The following is a 25,678-nucleotide window of genomic DNA, read 5'->3' on the forward strand; positions in this document are numbered from 1 at the left end:
CAGATGATTTCTGCTTGGGCTGACTATACTGTAGAGCCTCACTATCCAACAGGCTATGTTCAGAAATAACATTTCACTCTTCTTTCAGCCCTTTGAGTCTATAAAGGAGAATAATAAATATTCTCCCTAAAAATAGTTGGGACTTTTATAAGCAACCAAGTGTGAGGGTGATAAGTGCGGTGTGAACACTGTGCAGAAAAAAGAAAACTCACTGTGTTTCTAAAATAATCATCACATTCAAGGGCTAGCGATGGCCTTGAAACGTCCTCTACCGAGGAGTTGCTCTGTGTGGAGGTAGAGATGAGACTGGCTCCCTGTAGGCAGATTTCTCTATGACTTGGCCTGGAATCCCTCTCTGGGAACCATGCACAAGACTGAGGACAAGTCTCTGGAAGGACCCAATCTGAGAGCACACCCATTACCTTTCAGAGAATGAAGTCTGAGCTAGGAGCATTTTGATCTCTCTGGGAATACAGAGATCTTGATACGTGAGGGATTCTGGAGTTTTCTGTGAGAAAAACTGCTTTTAATTTCCCAGAAAGCCTTGAAACTCAACACCTAAGTAAAGGGTGTAAAGGAGGGCAGGGGAGCGGTCATCTGAGTAGACTTCTGGTCTTGCATTACCCCAGCAGAGGGGTCTGCCCTGGGTTAGCTGCCCCCACTTATAGGTGCTCACAGGGTGCCTCTCCCCATGGACCAAGCCCGACTAGAGCTTTGACCCATTTGGAGGGCTGGGGAGGTTGGATAGACAAGTGGCCTTTGGTAGTGCAAGGTCTCTCCATGAGATGACACTATAGAAAGTGCCTTTGTCAGTGACACATTTAAACACCCTCCCAGAGACTCGGAAGGCAGTCTCTTCTCCCTGGTGCTTTCCCCGTGATGATGATTCACGTGTGGGCACTTGAAAAATCCCAACTATTCCTAGACATTCATAATTCTTATTTACAGATCACTCAGATGGACAGATTGGAAAAATTCTTTAGAATTAAAAGAGCAATAATAGTAATAGCTCGAACATATTGAATACCAACTATGAACTAGGTCCTGTGTTGTATACTTTGTGTGGATTCCCAACAGCCTTTTGAAGCAGGAGCTATCATTGTGTCCATGTCACAGATTATAAGAAAACTGAGGCTTAGAGTAAGTAAGTTGTCACGTGGCTAGTAAGTGGTGAGAGAGGGAATTGGAATCTAGGTGTGTTTGACTGGGGGGAAATGGGACAAGAAATATTAGGTTAAAGGGGATAGTACGGGGGCGCCTGGGTGGCTCAGTCGTTAAGCGTCTGCCTTCGGCTCAGGCCGTGATCCCGGTGTTGTGGGATCGAGCTCCACATCAGGCTCTTCTGCTGGGAGCCTGCTTCTTCCTCTCCCACTCCCCCTGCTGTGTTCCCTCTCTCGGTGGCTATCTCTCTCTGTCAAATAAATAAATAAAATCTTAAAAAAAAAAGGGGGGGAGGGGATAGTACGCCATAGATAAGAGTAGAGTATAGCTCCAGGATGGTTATTCCTGAGTAATGAGCCCCTAAAGTGGAAACTCAGTGGCCTGAACAGTTAACAGTGAGTTTAGAGAGGAGAGAGGTCATCAGAGACCCACAGAGCTGCCCCCACTCAGAGCCCCTTCCTGCCTGCACTGTAGGTCAAACCACAAGCCACCCCAGTGATAGCTGCCAGCCTGGGGAAGCCATTCTCTGCCCTAATGCCTAACTCAGGAGATCCATTTGCACGGGTTCTGGCCCTGGCAGGGGACTCTGAGGGTTAAACCACCTCTAGCTCTTAAGGCTACAGGGTGGATCTTCTGGGGAACGTGGGGTGTGGGGCGGCTGTGCTGTGGTTTCTGACCATTTCCCAGAACTTAAGCAGGAAGGGCTAGTCCCTTGGTCTGGGGCACACATATCAGCAAAGAGGTTGCTAACTGTGGCTTAAAACAAGATGGAACAGGGTGACGTTTGACCTTAAGAGGAAACCATACTGATGTGTACCAAAGCTGGCTCTCTAGGACAGTGCTGCCCAATGAAAATAATACGAGCCATATGTCTAATTTTAAAGTTCTTGTAGCCACATTTTAAAAAAAAGCTACAGGGGCTCCTAGGTGGCACAGCGGTTAAGCGTCTGCCTTCAGCTCAGGGCGTGATCCCAGCGTTATGGGATCAAGCCCCACATCAGGCTCCTCCGCTATGAGCCTGCTTCTTCCTCTCCCACTCCCCCTGCTTGTGTTCCCTCTCTCTCTGGCTGTCTCTCTCCCTGTCAAATAAATAAATAAAATCTTTAAAAAAAAAAAAAGCTACAAACAGGTGAAATAAATTTTATGAATATATTTTATTTAACCAAACATATTCAAAATATTATTATTCAATAGGTAATCAATGTGAAAATGTTATTATGATCTGTCACATTACATTTTTCATACTAAGTCCTTGAAATGTGGTATGTTTTTACACTTAGAGCACATCTCAGTTTGGGCTAGTCACATTCCAGGTTCTCAATAGCCACAATAAGTTGGTGGCTCCATATGGGACAGGGCAGCTGTAGGCTCTTAGAATTAGAAAACCAGATGCTTTGTTAGTCTCTGTAATTAACAAAAGCAATTAAAAAACACAAAACTACCAATCTCTGATTCTTTCCTATGGGCCAAGTACTATGCCAAGTGCTTTACATAGTTCTGTCACTTAATCCTAGAGAGAGAATGTGTTCTAAGCTGTACTTTGGTATTAGAGAATAAATCAAAGCCCAGGGTCACCAGGAACAGTTGTGTAGGCTGTGCACTCCACAACTCTGGGGAATGCAGTTTGTGTGAACTACAGTGTAAATTGTACTTTTTAGAGTTATGCAGTGTATAACCTTCACAACTGTACATAGACAACCTGAGAGACTCACTAGATGTGATGGAGAAAAGCTTTTTAGGCAGAACTGGGTCCAAGTCCCAATTCTGCCATTTATTAGCTGGGTGGTCTTGGATAGGATACTTATTTTCTTTGTCTCAGTTTCCTAATATGTAAAACAGGAATAATAATACATTAGTATCTTCCTCATCATATTGGGGGAATGAAGTAAGTGCATAAAGTTCTTAAAACACTGCCTACTTCCTAGTAAGCCCTCCAAAAATGCTAATTACTTCTGTGATTTCCATTATCTTAGCGGTCCTCCAGGTGTCCTCAGGCACTGTTTGATAAGCCGTTTGAATTATCTGGTTCACTCATGCTGTCACTCTGTAAATACTTATTGATGCCTACTGAATGCCAGGCCTCAGGGACACATGGCTAAATAAGACAGAGCAGGCCCCAGCTCTCATATTCCTTCCCTCTCGGACATCCCGTCATCCTCCTGGGGCTGGACAGAGACAACATTGAGCAGTAGGTGAGGTTTCTCCTAGGGCCTCATTCTCCCTCAGGTCCTCCTACTCCTCCTGAGTGCATGGAACCCTCATCCTCCCCAGATCTCTCAGTCCTTGAGAAAAGTGATCAAAGCCATCAGAGGCTTCACGTGAGACCTCCTTCAGGGATATTTTCACTTGAAAGACAAACTTGGGGTAGCATTTACACCAAAGGAATGGGTAGAACGAGTGCTAACCAGTCCAACAAGTTAGCATGTTGGGGTGGAAAGGAAGATATTTGGACAGAGGGGGTTTCTTTTCCTCCCTTCCTAACATCCTCAGGTCATAGAATTGGGGTGTCTGCCTGTCCCATGTACTCATGACTTTCTCCTTTTACTCAGCAAACACTTACTGCAGCTTCTGTCATAGACCAGGCTTTGCACTAGGCTCTGGGAGCACAAAAACAAACCAGATCTTGTTCCACCCCCTAGGATGCTCACAGGTCAGTACTAGGCGAGTGCTGTTGGGCAGTGATCCCCAGTAAACCAGATAGAATGCAGTGTGGGCCCAAGGCTGCCTCCCACATTTTTAGACCTGCACCATCCAATTCAATACCCACTAGCTATACACAGCTATTTAAATTTAAGTAAAATGAAATAAAAATTAAAAATCAGTTCCTCAGTCACACTGGGCACATTTCCAGGGCTCGATGGCCAAATGCGACCGGTGGCTACTGTAAGGAACAGCCCAGACTAGAACATTTCCGTCATTATGGAAAATCTACTGGCTAGTGCTACCTTGAACAACATGCATTTGTTTTCCTCTTTCTTCTGCAGATCAGTGAGATTGTTGGCTCTGAAATAAAGCCCACAGAAACAACTTGCCTCTCAAATATGCTGGAATATGGGTTCAGCAAACTCATTGACAAGTAAGACTCCTCCTCCCCCCTTCAGGAAGCTTCTTAGTCAAAGTGTCTGACTTCCTACAGGATATGACTGGCCTCCTGTCAGGCTGTTTTTCTCCTTCTGGTTCAGGGTGACTTACGTGTTTTTAGTAACCTCCCCCTCAGGTGACTAGCTACTGGTGACACTCAGTTTCAGTTGCCGAGAGGATGACGGATTGTGACTAGAAAATTGAGTCAGAGATTTTATTTCAAAGGAAAATTAAAAAAAAAAAAGTGCTTGGAAACCGAGCTCCAAGCCCAGTGACTTCAGGTAAAACCATTCCACCTTTCTGGGCTTCAGTTTCCTCTTTTTAAACAAACAACAGTAAACAGGAGTGGCTCTCTGAGCCCTTAGGAGTCCAAGAAACACGGTCAAGTGAGAGCATTCTTCATTTGCCTTCTCCTTTTCTCCAAATGTCCCTAGAGTCTTGTGTGCGGGAATCTGTGCTATTCAAATTGCTGTTTTCAGGACCAGATATTCTGAGGACCCTGATGGATCCTTCAGGGCAGAGGATGGGAGATGCTGTATTGCCTGGACCAGAGTCCCTGTTAGACAGCTGGGTTCAGGTCTAACTGGACACACACGCTTCTCCGGGAGTGGCCCCAGACCAGCTGCCTCAGTATCACCTGGGAACTTGTTAGAAATGCACATTCTCAGACCCCACCCCAATCTGCTGAATCAGAAATGCTGGTCGTGCACCCTGCAATCTGTGTTTTAACCAGTTTTTCAGGTCAGCATGTCCAGTGCGGGAGCCACCAGCCACAAATCCTACTGAGCCCTTGAAATGAAACTATTCTGTGTTAGAGGTGCTGGGATTATAAATAGGGGCTGGATTTTAAAGGCTTATTAAGGAAAAAATAAAAGCAAAATACCTAGTAAGTTTTAATATTGCTTACATGTTGAAATGATAATATTTTGGATATACTGTGTTAAATTATTAAAAATCCATTTCCCCTGTTTCTTTTTTTACTTTTTAAAAATAATGGCTCCTGGAAACTTAAAAGTGAGGTACGTGACTCACTTTTATATCAAATGGGCAGCGCTTCTCCAGGTGATTCTGATGCATGCCAGAGTTTGGGATCCCTTCTCCATTCCCATGGGAATAATGGGTCTAATCTAAGGTGCTCCCAGGCCTCTAATTCTCTCTGCCACCTGAATGCTCTGATGCTCCCCACCCCCCAATACCACCATTATAGGCTCTCTTCGAGGAGCAACCTAGAGACACATGCCTTTCTACCAGGTCTAAGTTATTTCATTTGTCCCCCTTAAGGCCACATTAGTCCCCTTTAAGATGGTTCTAGGAGATACCAACTATTGAACATTTACGCTGTACCACGCCTTTAATAAACATTAACCAATTCATCCATCACCATAACCTAATGTTGTAGCTACCATTATAATTCCTGTTTTACAGATGAGGAAATAAGTTGATTCGAGTGAATAGGTAACTAGCCAGAGGTCACAGTAGAAACTGAAAGAACCAAGACCTGAGCCCAGACTTGGCTGACTCCAGAGCCTTAACCATTACCTTGTACCGTTTAAATAATAAGCCATCTAAAGCGACAGAAACCAAGCAAACACACAGCAAGTCTGCCACTTGCCATGCCAGTGGGCTCAACTGTGACAAACCCAAACATAGTAACACCTTGGCTAAGTTGTTAACCTCTGTGTGTCTCAGTCTCCTTATCTGTAAAATGGGAAGAAGAATAGTAGCTGGGTGATTAGAGTTATGGTGGGGATTATGACATAAGACATATAACCTGAACTGAGTTAACATCGAAGTTCTCAGCCACCACCAGTGAGTGAGATGTGACATCCCCTGTGCCCCACCATCCCACAGTTAATGCAGCTTTATCACATGTGGCTCACTGTCCATGACCTTCTTTAGCACCTTGGGGTAAGGTCAACCTTGATGGCCTTCGAGGACTCCCAAACTCATTAATCCTTCCCCCGTACAATTATTTGCATAATTATAAGTCGCAAAGCATGTTGCAAACATTTTAATTATACCAACAACCCCCAATATATGCAGATGGGGACCCTAAGGCCTGTCAAGTGACTTGGTCATGGCCACACAGCCAGCCTCCTTGTCTCACACCCACCTGGGTTGACACCTGCCTCTATTAATGATTTCCTACATGCACACTCATTGTGGTCATCTCCCAAGAAGGCCACATTTAGGATGATGACCCTGCTGCTGAGGTCTTGATTAGTCATTCTTTGGAATGTGCCTCATCCACAGCCCTGAATGAGGCTACACGAGGGTTCTCAGCTCTGTGTAGTTGGCCCTATTTGGCTGACCACATGTGAATAATTCTCTTGTTCCTTCTTACAAGGAGAGGGGAAAAGGCACATTGTGGGGGGTGGAAGAAACACTGGATTAGAAGCCAAAGGAACTGGTGTCTAGACCTGGTTCCGGCACTCCCCAGCTGCAAGTGTGGCTCTGGGCATGTCGCTTGCTTCAGTTTCCTGACCTACATGTAAAGACCAGCTTGTCTCTTCTGCAGTCGGGCTTGCAATGAAAGACAAGTACTGAGGCAGAGAGAATAATCCTTGCTTCTCCTTCCAAGAACTTGGCTTCACGGTTCTTCCCAATTCCCAGGCCACACCTGAGTTTAGGACCCATCTCTCTGTGTGGAAGCAAGAAGAAAGGAACTTGTCTCCCCCCTTTCTGTGGAACAGAGGGGCTAGAGATGTGGACCCAGCATTTCAGGAAAATAGCAGTGGTTTTTAAAAAGGTAGGGACAGAGGTACCTGGCTGGCTCATGAAGTCAGAAGAGCATGTGACTTAATCTTGGGGTTGTGAGTTCAAGCCCCACATTGGGTGTAGAGATTATGTAATAATAAAAAAAAGAAGGGACAGGAAGTAGAGCAAAGCCATTATGTAAATTAGCAGAAGTTCTAAGATTCAAATAGGTAGTCAGAATAATAATTCTGGAGTAAGGACTAAATGAAAATGGGGAAAGAGAGGTCTCGTTTTAATGGCTTTAAAAAAGTAGTTCTCAACTGGGGAATCCCCCCCCCCCCAAGGAGACATTTGACAATATTTGGAGACAGTTTTGGTTGCCACAATTGACAAGAGGTGAGAAAAGGGGAGTCTGTTAGTGGCATCTCGTGAGTAGAGCCCAGGGATGCTACCAAACACCCCACAATGGACACGACAGCGCCCATCCCAACAGAGAATTAATTATCCACCCTGTATTAGTTCACTAGGGCTGCTGTAGCAAATGCCATAGACTGGGTGGTTTAAACAACAGAAACTTATTTTCTCCTAGTCCTGGAGACTGGAAGTTCAAGATTGAGGCGTTGGCAGAATTGGTTTCTTCTGAGGCCTCTCTTCTTGGTTTGCAGAAGGCCACCTTCTCCCTGTATCCTCACGTGGTCTTCCGTCTGTGTGTGTCTATCTTAATCTCCTCTTCTTATAAAGACACCAGTCATATTGGATTAGGACCCATGCTAATGACCTCATTTTAACTAAACTACCTTTTTTTTTTTTTAATTTTAATTCCAGTGTGATGAGCACTGGGCGTTACATGCAACTGATTAATTATTGAATATTCCATCTGAAACTAATGATGGCTAATTGAATTTAAATAAAAAATTTAAAAAATAATAAAATTTTAATTCCACTATTGTTAACACACCATTTTATATGAGTTTCAGGTGTACAATATAGTGATCAACAACTCTGTGTTATTCAGTAACTGAACTACCTCGTTAAAGACCCCATCTCAAGTAGGGAACCTCACATTCTAGGATACTGGGGTTTAGGACTTCAACACATGATTTTTAGGGGGGAGACAATTCAGCCCATAACATAGTCCACAGGCTGCTAGTGCTGAGGGTAAGAAACCCTGTAAAACATCAGAGCTAGCTGGCACATCTTAGAGTTGGTTAGTAAACATTTTAGTAAAATTAAGGGCCTTTTGAATTCCTCCTTTGCCATGTTTTCCCTGCCCTCCTCCTGTTGACATTGCTGTTGCTGTGTTCTCTTTAGACTGGAACCCATTGGTGCAGCTGCCAGTAAGGAATACTCTCTGGAGAAAAACTTGGAGAAAATGAAGTCAGACTGGGTTAACATGACGTTCAACTTTGTAAAGTACAGGGACACTGTGAGTGTCAGCCCCACTGCCCAACCCCCTGAGAGCAGCCCATTTATTATAGCTTACAGAAAGGAGTCATTCAGAATTGCAACAGAGCTCAGGAAGGAAGGATCCCTAACTTTTTTTTTTTATTTATTGTTATTGAAATATAATTGACATGCAACATTGTATAAGTTTAAGGTGTACAAGTGTTGATTTGATACATTTATGTATTGCAATATGGTCATTACCCTAGTGTTAGCTAACAGCTCTGTGATGTCACATAATTATCATTTCTTTTTTGTGGTGGGAACGATTAAGATCAGTCTCTTAGCAACTTTGGAGTTTTTAATGTGGTCTTGTTGTCTGTAATCACTATCCTGTGCATTAGATCGTTTCCTCCCATCTGCCTTCATGTGCCAGTCATTCTTCCTTCCAGGCCCCACAGGAAGGGTGCATTTTTTAAATGAGAAAGGCCTTTTGATTCAGAGCCACAAGCTTTCTCAGTGCAAAGGAACTGAACAAGACAGTCGAATTAGCATCTCCCAGGGAGGGCTTCCCCACCCCTGTCCTTCAGAAGCATACCTGGGTAAACAATGCTTAAAACATCTCAAAACAAAAAAATATATATTTTTCAGGCACCCCTGTTTTTTCTAATGTGAAGTGCAGATTGAGGATCTCCCTGTCCCCCAGGCTTCATGTTATCTTTTTGTGACTTCTCCACTGCTTTAGTTTGAATGGTCAGGATGCACTGATTTCATGTGAATAAGAACTGTAGCTGAGCCAATGGAAAGGAGAAGAACTGGGGCCTCTCTCAGCAGGACCAGGTAGCTGAGGATGCTAGCAGTTCAGTGCTACACCGCCTGATGGGATTAGATACTGCTGGAGGCTGTTGGGCTGGGGTGGGGGGTTGAGCTGGGCAACCTGGGAACAGCTCGATTGCACCTGGCCCATCTTAAGAGTTTTTGAGTAATGCAGCTAATAGACAAGGATTGACAGCAAAAGGGAGTCACGGTATCATTTTTATTAAGAGCTAGATACACAACTTCCAGTGCAGAGCTACTGGTAGAGGGTAGATGAGAAAGTATATCCTAGCCCAAATTTAACCACCCAGATGTAGGCTTCAAGGAAGTGAAAACAGAGCCAAAAAGGCCAGACCTGCCAGAGAGGAGCAGACTCTTCTCAGCTTGCTCACCACGGTGGCCCAGGAGAAAGAGTGCCGTTCATAGGAGCTGACCTTCAAGGCACAGTAACCTTAACTGCTAGCAAAAAATGGCCCCATTAGAGCATGGGCAGAGGGTCCCAAACTTTTTTCTGCTTGTGGCGCCTTTAGTGTCTTAGTGCTTTTTTCATAGTTCCCCTCCCTGGGCCAAAAGAAATTCCTAACAGCTTTGTTTATGAAGTAATTAAGTTCAAACAACTTTAGTAAGTATTTGTATCCAATCAACAACTGTTTTAAGAAATACATATAAATTGAAAGAAAAAAATTGCATTTCATTTTTGAATAACAGCAAATTGCTGAGTTTGCTGCAGTGCCCAGAAGGCCCTCGGGGCACAGTTTGGGAACCACAGGTCAAGGCCCAAACAGTCAGATTAGCAGCTATCCTGCCTGAGGATCAGCTTGCCAGCAAGTGGACAGGGAAGTTGGAACATAGAGAAGGGAATAGAACAACATGCTCCCCCTGAACCATCTCATCCCCAAAATATACTAGTTGCAGGTCTGGGCTGGGACTGTATTTGATTTCTGCAAAGAAGGTCGAGAATAAATGTCTTTAAGAACACTTTCAAGGAAGGGGGCCTGGGTGGCTCAGTCAATTAAGTGTCTGCCTTTGGCTCAGGTCCGTGATCCTGCGGTCTGGGATCCAGCCCCACGTTGGGCTCCCTGCACAGCAGGGAGCCTGCTTCTTCCTCTCCCTTACCCCTCCCACTGCTGGTGTGCTCGCTCTCTCTCTCATAAATAAAATCTCAAAAAAAAAAAAAAAAACCAAAACAAAACACTTTGAAGGAAGAAAAATAGAAATTCCATCCTCTGTGAGACAGATTTCTGCCCCACTTGGGTGGACATCTGAGCTGTGGGGCCTTTGGAGATCAGCATGAAAAGTGGGGGGTCTTGTGGTTTTGACAGCTCAGGAAATCTTTATTTGCAGGATACAAGCATCTTGTGTGCAGTTGATGACATTCAGCTGTTACTTGATGATCACGTAATAAAGACCCAGACCATGTGTGGCTCCCCATTCATCAAACCAATAGAAGCAGAATGCCGGGTAAGAGGAAATGAGGTTGAGGGTTTGTGATGTCTCATTAGCTCCGGGTTTGTTGCAGGAGGGAGAAGACTTTTAAGTTCAGTTAACAAAGCAGCTCAGTTTTTCCTGATTGGAAAAAATAAATAACACAAGACTGAAAGCAGTAACCATCCAAGTAAGCATATGGCACACTGAGCCTTTGCAACAGTCTGCCAAAAGAGAAGATGAGATGATTTTAATGCACTGAATAAAAATACATTTGGAAAGTATTTTATGGGCTAGAGTAATCTAGAATGTAAACTGCACAAGGGTACGGGTTTTGGCCTCCTCTGCTCATTGTTTATAGAAATGGCATAAGCTAAGGGCACAGAGTCTGGAGCCAGACTACCTGGGTTCAAACTCTGGCTTCACCCCTTGTTGTTTGACCTTGAACAAGTTCCTTGAACTGTTGTATGTCCATTTCTGCATCTGTAAAGTGAGATTTGTAATAATACCTCCCTCATAAATCTGTTGGATTCGTTGGTTTCACATACATAAAGCACTCAGACCCATCACTGGTCAAAGAGTAAGTATTATGGCTGCTGTTATTGTTATTATTCTAAAAAAAGAACTACATGACGCAAGGACTCTTGTTGGTTACTTTCATTGCTGAATCCACGTTGCCTAGAGCAATGACCAGAACGTAGGGGGGCAAATACTCAATGAATATTTGTTAAACAAGGGAACGAACAAATGAATGAATAAATCCATCCGATTTGTTCAGTTGCTGGGCCTGTGTTGCAGAGCAGCAGGTTAATGATTCAGATATCAAATGCTACATTCACAGAAGTGGGAAGAAAAGCTGGTTCGTGTGCAGGAAATTTTGGATGCCTGGTTGAAATGCCAAGCCACCTGGCTCTACCTGGAACCCATCTTCAGTTCAGAGGACATCATAGCCCAGATGCCAGAAGAGGGCAGGAAATTTGCCACTGTGGATAGTTACTGGAAATCGCTCATGTCCCAAGCGGTAAGTTTTTACTCCCTAGCACATCTCACCATCAGGAATGTGGGATGCCATACAGATGTTCCTGATGGTGCATCATAGCCATGTCCCTTGAAATTTTTAAGTAGACTAGATTTTTTTTCAAATTCGATATTTTTATAAATTTTTTTCTAATTTTGAAACTTACTGTTACTAAAAATTTGAACATAGAAATATGTAATAAAGAGAATGGAGGCCTTTTGAAAACCCACCTTCCTACAGGCCACTGTTAGCAGTCTGTATAATTCAGCTCTCATTCCTCACAAGGTAGGAGATTTTGTCACAGGATAATGCAGTAAAACGTCTATAGATTGAGGATTATTTTAGAATTCAAATTCTCCTCCATATTCAGTTACTCGTTTTTTTGTTTTGTTTTGTTCTGTTAAGATTTTATTTATTCATTCAACAGAGAGACAGACAGCCAGAGAGAGGGGGAACACAAGCTGGGGGAATGGGGGAGGAAGAAGCAGGCTCCCAGCGGAGGAGCCTGATGTGGGGCTTGATCCCAGAACGCCAGGATCACACCCTGAGCCAAAGGCAGACGCTTAACAACTGAGCCAACCAGGCGCCCCCATATTCAGTTACTTGTTTAACAAATGTTTATTTGGTACCCAGCATTGAATTAACAGAAAATACTTGAAGAAAACTAGAATATGATTTGTGCCTTCATAGACTTCACTGTCTTGGGAGGAGAGAGTCTTAGGTAAACAGGAGAGCTATAGTAGAAGTATATACAAACAGCTTTCAGAACACAAGAGAGTGATTTAGTTGCCTGCGAGCGTCAAGAAAGGCCTCCAAAGGGGGCAACATTAGAAACAAGCCTTGACAAATGAGTTCACTGGGTGTACAAGGCAATCAGGACTATCTATTAAGAGATGATATCTTTTTCCTTTTTGAAGTCAAGTGTGCTCAATTGGGGCTCCCTTGTAAAGAATTTATCTCAAAATTTATCTGCTCCATTGGGCATTTATATTGCCCAGCAAGTAGAGCCGGTTTTCATGATATCCTCCTTCCTCCAACTCTGTTTTGGTTCAGATTCTTTGGTTGCAAGTATTAAGTAACACAAATTCAACTGATTTTAGATTGTAAAGGTCAAATTGGCTGATTTTAAACTTTGAAGATCAAATTGGCTTTATTAAACAATTCATAAATCAGGCAGCCTCCCATCTAACAAAGGGACATTCCGAGGAGTTGTACAAAATGGAAGGTTTTTGTAGAAGGAGGGAGTCAACCACATCCAGAGGAATAGGATCATGTTGTATGAGCCTTCACCCTTGTGGAATTAGGAGGCTAAGTTAGCTGGGCAGGGAGGTCAGTAGTTGATGCACTGGTCATACACTCACTACAGTGATCAGTCTCAGAATCTGGGAACCCCATGGTGATTCTCACTTTTTTTGATGCAACTTAGGTGAAGGATACCAGGGTTCTGGTGGCTGCAGATCAGCCACGGATGGCTGAGAAGCTTCAAGAAGCCAACCTTCTGTTGGAGGACATCCAGAAGGGGCTGAATAATTACTTGGAGAAGAAGAGACTATTTTTTCCCAGGTATTTGGTACTGTTCTTTTGTTTGGAGTCGACTTTTTGACCCATTCATAGGTAGAATTACATTTTTCATCCTGAGAGTTGGCTTCTACCAACCTATTTCATAGTCTTTCCTGGTTCTCCATTCTCCACAAGACAGCTCTCAGGGGAAGGGGATGTCTTCACAGTCATTATTTAGAATGAGGTTGAATGGACATCAGTAGGGGCCAAATCCACACCTAGGCCAGCCATCATGGTCAAATACCCAACGGAAGGGATATCATAGTCATGAGTAAGAGCCTAGACTTTGGAGTTAAACAGACCTCGGTTTGAGTCCCAGCTCTTTCACTTAACTAATCTTGAGACCTTGAGCAAATCTATCTGAGCCTCAGATTCTCCACTGTAAAATAGAAATATAATGGTGGCTCTTACTCATATCTTTGTTTGTGTGGATCAATGAAATAATGCATGTAAAGCATTTGGCTGTCGAAACTGTTTAAGAAATGTCGGTTGAATGTTTTTGCCATCAAATGTTGTAGTTTCTGGTAGGTACTTTTATAAATATTTGACTCTTTTTTTCCACAAGAACCAGTGTTCTTCTGCATAAAAGTCAGTCATTTTAGAGGGCTGGTTGCAAAAAAGAGGGTCCTCATTCCTGATAATCTGTCCATGTGTGGCTCACCATGGCTGGTCACTCCATGCCATTTGGATGTAAGTTTGATCCCAATGCGCTTTTAAGAAAAGTAAATTTTAGTGTTCCATTATATGGAGACAAAGTTAGTTTCTTGCTTTCCACCACAAATTTTCAAAAATTTGTGTAGGATTCAGAAATGTCCTGGTGTGCCTGAAAAGGTGAATTTTTAATTTATTTAATATTAATTTTGTGATGTAGATAGCCATATATGGCTAATGGCTTCAGGATTGGACAACACGAATAAGCACAAATAGTGGAAAGAACCTCGATTTGGAAGCACAAAACTTAGGAAGAGAAAACCCCTGAGATTTGGGCTTTTAGTCCTATTCCCATTACTGTTATTCCTTATTAAAATATGAACAATAGCCAACATTACCACAGCATTTACCATATGTCAGGATACTGCCCTAAGTGCCTTACCTGTATTAACTTATTTAAATTTAATCATAGGATTAAACAATAATCCTATGAGGTTGGAAGCATTATTATTATCTGCCTTTTACAAATAAGGAAATAGTAACTTGCCAGAAAGCACGAGACAGGTAAATGGAAAAGCCAGAATTCATTCAGGCAGTCTGTATAAAATACTGAGTTATTTAACCTCTCTGAGCCTCGTTTTCTCCCTAAGTTACACACACACACCCCATCATGAATATCTCAATGTGTCTTTATGCATTTTTATAGAATAAAGTCAAGCACTCTGAGAAAACACTTCAAAAATGTTTTTGAATAATTTCACATATTTGAAATTAATTTTATCTTGAAAATACAGAGTGCTAAATAATGATTTTATGTTATACAAATTTTTTAATAATTACTCTTATGGCCACTGAGCCTTATTCATTACCACACTTGATGAATCCATAGAGATCACCTGTTTGAACTTTACTTGGCAGTGGGAGAAATTGATATCACTAGATATTGGTAAGTTAGTCAGACAACAAGTAATTATTGAGCTCTTCTTACCTGCTCAACACTGCAGCTATAATGCATTAGTTTGCTTTGCTGTGTAACAAACCTCCCCAAAACTTAGAAGCTTAAAACAGCAACTGTTTATTTAGCTCACAATTCTGTGGGTTTGCAAATAGGGCTGGGATCAGCTGGATGGTTCTTCTGGTCTAGCCCAGTGGTTCCTCTGGTCTTAGGTGGATGGTTCCTCTGGTCTCATGAGGACTCATTCACGTGACTGTAGTCAGCTGGTAGTTGATGGCCTCAATCACTTGTTTAGTGGTTGGCTTCCTTTTGGCTGGGGCAGCCAGGATAGTTGGACCACATGTCTTTCATCCTCCAGAAAGCTAGCCTGGATTTATTACCATTGTGGTGGTAGCAGGATTCCCAAGGCCAGCAAGAGTGGAAGCTTTAAGGCTTCTTGATGTCTAGGCTTGGAATTTGCACAAATTCACGTTTGCTACAGTCTACTGGCCAAAGCCCGACACAGAGCCAGGCCAGGTTTGAAAACAGACTCTACCTCCTGTAGGGAGGAGCCATAAATATTGTGGCCATTTTTATAATCCACCATATACAGTGAAGACCATAATCATGTGGTCCCTCCATTATGGGACTTTCAGCTTGGTGCTTATAGTAGAGGTTTATACCTTTAACATTCAGGTTTGTGGTTGCTGCTTTAAGGGTCTGAGCAAGAGAATGAGCTTATCATTTCTAACTTAGAACATGGTCAAAGCCTCTGCATGTAGATAGTGATGTGATGTGTTGTGGGGTCCAGGAGCAAACAAGAGGCATTTTCAGTGCAAGAAAGAATTCTTGAGGCATTTTCAGTGCAAAAAGGTAGTTCTATTAAAGCATAGGGACAGGACCTATGGCAGAAAGAGCTGCCCTGGGATTGTGAGGAGCGATTGGTTGTATACTTTTAAATTGAGGGGGTGGGGTAGAGGCAAAGGAAGTTTCGGAAAGGATTGTCATGTGTTAAAGAAGACTTACAGGATCCTGGAGGTCTGGCTAAAGTTGCTTTTTGCCTCAAGCAAAGCCTTAACATTAATCAGTTGTGAGTTCCTCGAGGAATGTCATACTCTGCCTGTCTCAACTATTCATCAATGGGCTGCAAAATGTAAGGAAATTTAATTTTACCTACATTTCCTTTTGCCTTTGTGTTACACATCAGATAGGTTCATTAATAGCATACTTCTTATTTCACACCTGCAACATGTCATACCTGGAGATAAGGTAAGACAAGGAGGTCTTCTCTCTCCTCCTACTCAATACTGACTATGTATTAGAATCACCTGGGATTTTAAAAATCAAAATCCCCAGACCCAACCCCAAATCAATTTTATTAGAAACTGGGCAGTGCAACCTTGGTATTGGAGTTTTTTTAATAAGCTTCACAGGTGATTCTAAAGTGCAGCCAAGGTTGAGAACCACTGTTCTATCCAGGTTTATCCCAAGAGGAAGCACGCTACCCCCAAATCATATCAAGCTGGTATATGCCAGCTTTCATCCTTTCTCTTGCTCTGAGTCAAAACTGTCTCCACCCTCTATGCCCCAGATGAAAAATGGTGAAGGGGAGTGTGCCTTAAAGAAGACTCTAAAACATGGCTGGTGTTCACGGGGTGTCCTCTACCTTTTAGGGAGTATCACCTCATTGGGAAAATACATTCTCAAAAGACATTCCAGTTACCATATTCCTTTGCTTTGAAATAGGTTCTTCTTCTTGTCAAATGATGAGCTGCTGGAGATCTTGTCAGAGACAAAGGACCCCCTTCGCGTGCAGCCACATTTGAAGAAGTGCTTTGAAGGAATTGCCAAGCTAGAATTTACAGACAATCTGGAGATTGTGGGCATGATCAGCTCAGAAAAAGAAACCGTTCCATTCAAACAGAAAATCTACCCTGCTCAAGCCAAAGTAACTTTCCTCTTACTCATTTTCATTCCTTTCTCCATAACAGAGCAATACAGAGAGAGCAGAGAGCATATTGATTGGTTAAGCACTTGGACTCAAGTTCCATACTACCTGGGTGTGGAACACCTGGGTTCCACAGCTTAATGACTGGACAACTCTGGGACATTGCTTAGTCTTTCTGAGTCTCAGTTTGCCCATCTCTACAATGGGGGTGATATTGCAATCCATGTGACACACTAAATTTATGGAAGGACTTCAACCAAACCTGATGTAGAGGCCCTAGTAGACATTAGAACCAACAGCTGATGCTGTTCAGATCTCCATGAGCAGAGCCCAGTTGAAAGTGACTGGTCAGGGGCACCTGGGTGGCTCAGTTGGTTAAGCGTCTGACTCTTGATTTTGGCTCAGATCATCATCTCAGGGTCATGAGATTGAGCCCTGTGTCAGCTCCACGGTAAGCATGGAGGCTGCTTAAGATTCTCTCACTCCCTCTTGCTCTGTTCTGCTACTCCACCATCATCTGCGTGCCACTGCGTGTGCTCTCTCTCTCTCTCTCTCTAAATAAAAAAAAAAAAAAAAAAAAAACAAAAGAAACAAAAACCAAAACAAAACTGTGATCTGGTCAGACAGGTTGCTGGGGCAGGCGTTTTTAAGGGTCAATAAAACATTATGGAATCAATGCTATTTTACTCAGGTTTTTATACAAGTGTCCTTATATAATGAGTAAAATGTAAATTACTCCCACTCCTGCTGAACAGGACAGCACCATGGAGTAGAAATAGACAAGCATTCTTGGCTTTACTTTGTTAACCATTTTTGCCAGCCACACATCAAAGTTTTAATAACCAGGAATCACATTTCCAAATAGATACCAGCTAGCTCACAGGTGCCTGAAGTTAAGAGCTACAGTGACCTGAAATTCTAAAATCATTTGCTGCACATTTGAATTAACCATAGAGCTTTAAAAACAAAGAAAACAAAACAAAAACAAACAAACAACAACAACAAAAACATCCAAATACCCAGGTTGCATCCCGTAACAATTAAATCGGAATGGCTAGGAATGGAAGTCAGGTGTCCATATTTTTTAAGAATCTCCAAATGATTCCAGTGCACAGCAAAGTTTGGGAACCACTGGAATAAGGCAAGAATTAGGACTGTTTATTAGAAATGAGGAATTTATTTTATGAATTGAAGCGTCAATGTATCATTTGTTTCCTGAGAAGTCGTGTTTCAGAAAATGACAGGAAATGCATGTTAAGAATTCCCCATTCCCCTTTTACATCACACATACTTCTTAGAATAAAAAAATATAAATAAGTAAATAAATATAAAACACATAATTAAAGAATATTGGCTTGAAGAGGTGTCAGACGTTTGGCCTTCCTCCAACCTTGGTCCAGAGAGAAAGCTGGGTCTGCCCGTGATCCCTCCCTCCGGGCTTGGCCAACATGCTGCTGCTTTGTCTCACCCCTGTAGGGCATGGTGGAAAAGTGGCTCCAGCAGGTGGAGAAGATGATGATTGCCAGTATGCAGGAGGTTATTAGACTTGGGATTGAAGCATATGTCCAGGTAAATGAGAATCGGGTACACGTGCTGCCAGGCTGTTAGCACAGTGACAATAACGTTAGGGAGAAGGTTAAATGGATCAATTCTAAGCACCCCTCTTCCTTCTACCAAAACCCATCCGGATCCTGCGGGGTAACACCTGACCCCTCCGTGACCCCACCGTGCCTCTCTCTTCTTTCCCTCTGAATCCTGGGGCGATGCACATATTTCTGGTGGAACATTAACAGTTAGAAGCAGATGACACAAGACAAGATGGTTAGTCAGAACCCTCTGGCTGCTAGCTGCAAGTCCCTTCTGTGAAATGAATTCATGGCAGGAGGTCTTTTTAGAGCACCTTCCAATTAAGCATTTCTCTCTCTAGGCTTTTTGTTTACAGTACACATGCACTGAATGGTACAACTCTTTAAACTCCCAAAGTGTTAGGGGAAACAGGTATGACAGAAGAAAGCCAAAAGAAAAGAACTGTTGGGGATCACTCTTCAGCCAGCTCCTAGCAAGGCTAAATGTAGACAGACCAGGTCTTTGTGCTCCTTGACTTTGGGTGCCTTTTCTTCCAACTTTTCAGGGCCCCACCCCCACGACCCCTTCCATCAAACAGAAGAATATTCAGTTAACACCTTCCCACTAAAGTACGGAGTACTGACCCTGCTGTCCCTCTTAGAAGTATCGTATTGTAAATGACGGGCCAGCCCTTTGTCCTATGCTTTATTTTAAATAAAAAATTAAGTAAAAGAAAAATGGCTACCTGTATGGAATGACTTCATGCCACTGCATCTAGAGCAAGAGTGAGAAAACATTTTCGGTAAAGTAAATGTTTTTATAATGTCTTCAGCTCTGTGGGCCACACACGCTATTGATCTTTGCCTTCATAGTGCAGAAGCAGCCTTGGATGATTGGTAAAGAATGGGTGTGGCTATGTCACAATACACCTTTATTTACAAAAACAAAAGCAAGGCCAGATTCAGCCCTCTGGCTGCATAGTTTGTCAAATCTATAGTTTAAAACAAGTTTGGGGGGTTCTGGGCAAGGCTAAGAAAACTGGCCCAGCACTGCAATATTATGTAGCCATCAAAAAGGGTGGTTATGAAAACTCTGTGAATAGCACCTTGATTCTGTGTTATAACTGTGTTATAATCCTTGGATTGGGAGCCTAAGAAAAAAGAAGAAAAAAAAGAGTTGATGAGATTGTTGATGATTTTTTTTTCTTTTTCATAAAATCCAGGGAGGAAGACATAAATCAATAATCCCAAGATGTCAAGTGTGGTAGCTTCTGGGGGTGGAGGAGGATTTTGTATTTTGTGGTGGGGGGTGTTTTTCAGATGTTGGTTTAAGTCCCACAAGATGAACTGACTTTACCACATGCCCCCCTGCACTTTCCCAGGTCCCTCGTAATAAGTGGGTCTTGCAGTGGCCTGGCCAGGTGGTTATCTGTGTCTCCTCCATCTTTTGGACCAAGGAGGTGTCCCAAGCCCTGGTAGAAAAGACCCTTCCGGTAAGTAAGCATGTCATAAAGCTTGTAGAGGAGCTTCAAGCTTGATTAGGATCTGAAGGACATATAATTAAAGTAGCCATGTTTTCTAAACAACAAAAAAAATCAACATCCAACCGTGGCATAGAGAAGTCAGAGTTTTCACGGGGACAGCAAGATAGAGAATTTGGAGTTGGAGCTGCCCTGGAGTTCTCTAGTGTAATACCTCTCATGGTCCTTCCCAGGCAGAAATTCTAAGCTGCAGTGTTTTAAATTTTTATCAGTCTTTACTTCCAGGGGTCAACCTGGTAGAATTTCCACCAACTGAGATCTCTGGTCTTCTTCCTGGGCCAAAAGACCACATAATCCTGTTTTCTCCTCCTCCTCCACCATTACCCACTTCTCACCACCTGCAGTTGAACACAAACCCACCTACAGCTCTTCCTTCAGAGTTCTCTTGAGACCAAGAGTGCTCAAGTCCTGCTTGTCCTCAGATCCAGACATGCGTATTTCCAATTCACTCTTGCCATTGAGGCCAGTGCTTGAGAGTTCAACACCTGGGTGAACTTGGGTTCAAATCCTGATACTTGCCCTTGTTAGCTGTGTGACCATGGGCAAGTTCCTTAACCCGAGTCTCAGTCTCCTTGACTATATAATGCACCACAGTGTACCATGTTGTATTATAACGTCAGAGTACTGTATTGTGGGAGAGTTAAATGAGATGCCGGAAAGTTAGTCAGTCCTGGAGCCCAGGCTAGGAACCCCAGAGGGCAAGACCACGTCTGTTTTGTTCACTATTATATCTCTTGGGGTCCTTGCAATGCTGAGCACATAGTAGGTGCTCAGTAAATATTTACTGAACAAATGAATGGTAACTTCATTTCCAACATTTTCACCGTGGTATCATTTCCCATGATGATCTCAATAGACCTTCTGTTCTTCCCCCCATAGATGACTGGCTGCGAAACAGGAAATATTTCACTTTACTATATTTTGCTTTACACCTTAAAATTAGAACATGAGCATTTGACCAAGGTTCAAATTTATACACATTCCATGTTGATAATTCCTACAGACATATTGCACTTGACACTTGCAAACTGCTATCACGTATCTCATTTCAGATTTTTGAAACACTAAAAAATTCTGATTTTTGTGACTGCATCTCTGTGCCCCAGTTTTCCTACCTGTAAAACGGAGAGACTGCTTCCCATCCCACACCCCAGCCTTGGAGTATATGGATGCTGAATAATGTGGCTCAGCATCCTAAAGAAAGCAAGTGTTGGTGCAAGATATCCATCCATCCATCCATCCATCCATCCATTGTTTGTTTAACAAATATTTATTTGACCTCTGCTCCATGCTGGAATGATGCTACTAGGCAGAGGGATTTAGAGTTGAATGAGAGAGACATGGTCCCTGTCCTCATGGATTTACAGTCTAGTGGGGGAGATAAAAAGTCTCTTCACTAGAACAGTGATAAAGGAAAGTATGGGGATCCAGGAAGGGCGGGGAGGAAGGAGAGAAGTAAGAAAAGGGTTAGAATTGGAGATGATGTCCTAGAAAAATGGTGTCTAAGAGGAGACAAAAAATAGAAATAGGAATTAGCCAAGCAAAGAACAGGAGAAAGAGTGTTCCAGAGAGAGAGAGAGAGAGAGAGAGAGAGACCAGAATGTGCAAAAGTCTGAAGATGAAAAATATGGTGCATTCCAGCAATTGCAGGCACTTGGATTCAGAATAGCTGTGGAATGGGTGTGGTTCAGAAAGATGTGTGCAGCAGCCCTGTCACCAAGGGGTTTCCAGACCCACAGCAAAGGCAATGAGGAAGCATTGAAAAGGTTGTTACTTTGTTTTTTGCTGTGTGTCAGTACTTTATTAATAATAAGAACCATCTGTATATACTGGATACTTTATTCGCATTGTGCCAAGTGCTTCATCATCTCACTTAATCTTCAAAACAGCTCCGAGAAGTAGCTGTAGTTATCTGGGCTCGACAGAACAGGAGACTGAGACTCAGAGGGTTAATATCATTTGCCCAGAACTACAGAGCTAGGAAGTGGGGACGGTGAGCTATGAGCCTAAGGTGGTCTCCATTTTTTTTTCCTTTTTAACATTTATTTCTATTTTTAACTCTTTATTTCGAAGTAATGTCAGCCTTACAAATAATGTTGCAAAAATAACGCAAAGAATTCTCATACACCTTTCATCTAGAATCCCCCAATATTAACATCTTAAATAACCACAGTACAATTATCCAAGTCAGGAAACCAACACTGATGCAAGAGACATTCTTATCTAATCCATACACCTCTAAATTGGGTAATCTAAATTTAGCCGTTTGCCCCACTGATGTCTTTTTGTCTGGTTCAGGATCCATTCCAGGATAATTGCTGACATACATTTAGTTTTCACATCCCCTGTGTCTCCTTTAATCTGAAAAAGTTTCAGATTTTTTTTTTTTGTTAATTCAGATTTATTGCATGACTGCTATACAGTAAAATTCACCCTTTTTAGTGTACAGTTCTGAGTTTTAACAAACACATATATTTGTGTAACCGCCATCCCAATCAGGATATAGAACCGTTCCATGCCCCCCCCCCCAAAACTCCCTCAAGCCCCTTGTAGCAACCCCTTCCCCTGTCCATGCCTCTGGCAATTACCAATCTGCTGCCTGCTCTGTAGTTTTATCTTTTCCATGATATCATAACAATAAAATCAAGGTATCTAGCCTTTGAAATTTGGCTTCTTTCAATTAGCATAATGCATTTGCAACTCGTCTAGAGGTTAATGAAGGTGGTGAGGGAAAGGGATCTGGAGGAATAGTTTGGGCCATGGGATGGTAGATGGTGCCATTGCCCAAGAGAGGGTTACAGAGGAGAATCCAATTTAACCAGTTGTCCCCTCCTATGCCCCTGCCAGGATTTTCTGAAGAAGAGCAATGATCAGATTGCACAGATTGTCCAGTTGGTGCGAGGGAAACTGAGCAGCGGGGCTCGACTCACCCTCGGGGCCCTCACGGTCATCGACGTCCACGGTGAGAAAGGAGGCTTCCCTGGCATTGCTGACTGTCTAAGAATAGCAGCCAGGTTGGCTGCTCTCCATTCCCCTGGGTGGAGTAGTTCAGCGTCCTCTTTGCTATGAGGGAGGGGTTTCTCCAACTGAGAATAAGGTGAGGGGTAAGGAGAGAAGCCAGAGCTGCTGTGAATCTCCAGCGTGTTTTCCCCTCCCGTTCCCACCCTTGTTTCCAGGAAACCGCCAAGCAGGGCTCTTGCGGAGACAATGGCAGCCATAGCCATTTCTGAGATTCACCAACTTGGAACAATTTCTTGAGGCTGACCGTAGCTAAGATTTTTTAATACTCACCATATGCCAGGCTCTGGGCTAAGTGCTTGACGTACATTATCTCATTTTTATACACACTTCTCAAATTGAGAACCTGAGGCTTAGGTAAATCACTTTCCCAGAGGCACACAGCTACTAAGGAGCACAGGCTGTTTTATAATTTGATGTAATTGATTTAATTGTAATTCTATGTCTGTCTGATTCCAAACCCAAGAGACTGGAAATGGGCAGTGTATTCAGGGAGGCAACAGGAGAGAGAGAATGCCTTCCAGCACTTGCCTGGGGGGGGGAAAAAAGGAGAAGGGGAGGAGGAGGAAGAACTGGGGTCTTTATATAAAACAAACCACCCCCTCACCCTCACTCCATCACCACCAAGGAAACTAGGGCTGGACTAGCTGGTTGCCTGGAAACAGTGTCTCTCTTGTTCTTACACCTAGCTTCCTACTGGCATTTCATGGCATCTTACTCTCCTTAAGGTCGATGCTCATTTCAATCTAATTTCTCTTGGATAGACTAGCATGAAATCAGGGAGAGAGAAGGGAGAATGTTATCTTCATTTGGTAGGAAGTGCAGGTGTGGTTACTGCCCGGGGCACCCCAGAGTGGTTCTGTTCACACACATGCACACACATGCACAGAGACACCCATGCACAAAACATGAACACACATACACACTGCATCATGCAGACATCTGCAAGTTAGTCCCTTGAGATTCACCTTCCTCTTGGGTCCCTCATGGAGACCCCTACTCCTGCGACCACTCTATGATTTCCCTCCAGAACCTGGAAGGGAATTAAATTCCTCAGGAAGGATGGGAGAGTCTGGAGGGTTTTGGAGTTCACTGTCATAAAGACTTCTCTACGCAGAGAGGCAGTAGACTTGCAGAAGCGTCCCTTTACAAAGTTATGTTTCTGAGATACTAAATTCGAACTGCTGTCCTACTTTTTTTTTTTTTTAAGTAGGCTCTGTGCCCAGCGTGGGGCTTGAACCCATGACTCTTGAGATCAAGACCTGAGGTGAGATCAAGAGTTAGATGCTTAACCAATTGAGCCACCCAGGTGCCCCTACTGTCTTAGTTCTGAGATCTCAATAGTTCTCACCTTAGAGTTCCCTAAAAAATAGCTAATGATTCTTAGAAATCTCTGTTCACTCTTCAACTTCAGGGCCTTCCATCACTGTGAGAAAATAAAATTAGGCTCATAATCCTGTGAGAGAAAGAAGGAAACCCAGAAGTATATCTCCCATCTGGTCAAGGCCCCCAGATGGAAAGACTATATCTAACCGTGGGTTCATGAGACCCCTTCCCTTGCCAACTGCATCAGGCCAAGCTGACTGTATTCTCCTAGGGTATCCTAGAAGCCTGGAACAGGGCCAAAAGGGTCATAGTGGGGATATGACAGCATTTGGGGTAACTACATGTTGCAAAGCTCTCTGGGTCAGTCCCCCAAGAATTTGGGAATGATAACAGTAGCTAATATTTATATAATCTTTCTTCCTTTTTCTTTCATCTATCAATATCTGCATATACATGTAGATGTGTAGATATTTATATATGTACATATATATGTATGTGTAGGTATATATACGTGCGTGTATATACAGTTGATCCTTGAACAACATGGGTTTGAACTGCACAGATCCACTTACATGGGAATTTTTATTGGAACATATAATACAATACTGTAAATGTATTTTCTCTTCCTTCCAATTTTCTTAAATATTTTCTCTAGCTTACTTTATTGTAAGAATATAGTATATAATACATATAACTTACAAAATATGTGTTAATTGGCTGTTATCTGTAAGGATTCCAGTCAACAGTAGGCTTTCAGTAATTAAGTTTGAAGGGAGTCAAAAGTTATATGCAGATTTTTTACTGTACCATGGGTGGGCACCCCTAAACTCCATGTTGTTCAAGGGTCAATTGTATATACAGTTAGTCCTCCTAATAACCTTATAATAACCCTATAAGGTAGGTACTGTGTTGTCCCCATTTTACAGATTACATAACTCAATAGAGAGGTTGAATAACTTGCCCAAAGTCACCAGCTAGTCAATGGCAGATTCAGAATTAGGATCCAGGCGGTCTGATTTCAGAGTATGCACTTGTAATGCCTCTGCTATACTGTCTGGGAGCAGACAACGCAGTGGATTCTTTGCCTGGCTCCTTGGGAGAAGCAAAGGCCAGCTTCTGAAAGACATTGCTACCTGCAGGTGAGGGGTAGGCAGGGAGGCTAGTTGAGTCTGAAACTGTTTGGAGAGTGAGGGGTGGCCTGGATGAAGTCCTCAGACCCCCTCTGAGCAGTCTGTGGGCATAGGAGTATGCTGACAGCTCTGCATTTGTGTGTTTCCATGTCTGCGTCTGTCCCAACAGCTCGTGATGTGGTGGCCAAGTTATCTGAGGACAGTATCTGTGATCTGAACGATTTCCAGTGGATCTCCCAGCTGCGTTACTACTGGGATTCGAAGGATGTGCAGGTGCAGATGATCACCACAGAAGCCTTGTATGGCTATGAGTACCTGGGGAACTCCCCCCGGCTGGTGATTACACCCCTCACTGACCGCTGCTACAGGTAACCTCTGCCCCTCCCCCACCCCTGACCCAAAGGGTGAATAGAGAATTCCAGAA

At 43.0% G+C, this 25,678-nt stretch overlaps 1 protein-coding gene across 1 annotated transcript in view; it reads left to right on the plus strand.

Annotated features, from left to right (window-relative positions):
• DNAH3 (dynein axonemal heavy chain 3) overlaps window positions 1–25,678 on the plus strand; it is a 168,217-nt gene that overhangs the window by 47,795 nt on the left and 94,744 nt on the right. The window contains exons 23-32 of the mRNA XM_040635247.1: window positions 4,146–4,237; window positions 8,251–8,365; window positions 10,483–10,599; window positions 11,405–11,584; window positions 13,008–13,144; window positions 16,473–16,674; window positions 18,151–18,243; window positions 19,622–19,732; window positions 22,628–22,742; window positions 25,424–25,622. Of these exons, the coding sequence (XP_040491181.1) occupies window positions 4,146–4,237; window positions 8,251–8,365; window positions 10,483–10,599; window positions 11,405–11,584; window positions 13,008–13,144; window positions 16,473–16,674; window positions 18,151–18,243; window positions 19,622–19,732; window positions 22,628–22,742; window positions 25,424–25,622 (1,361 nt within the window). The remainder of the gene's footprint in view (window positions 1–4,145; window positions 4,238–8,250; window positions 8,366–10,482; window positions 10,600–11,404; window positions 11,585–13,007; window positions 13,145–16,472; window positions 16,675–18,150; window positions 18,244–19,621; window positions 19,733–22,627; window positions 22,743–25,423; window positions 25,623–25,678) is intronic.

The sequence above is a fragment of the Ursus maritimus genome, unplaced genomic scaffold (assembly GCF_017311325.1).
Source record: "Ursus maritimus isolate PB19 unplaced genomic scaffold, ASM1731132v1 scaffold_2, whole genome shotgun sequence".
NCBI classification, from domain to species: domain Eukaryota; kingdom Metazoa; phylum Chordata; class Mammalia; order Carnivora; family Ursidae; genus Ursus; species Ursus maritimus.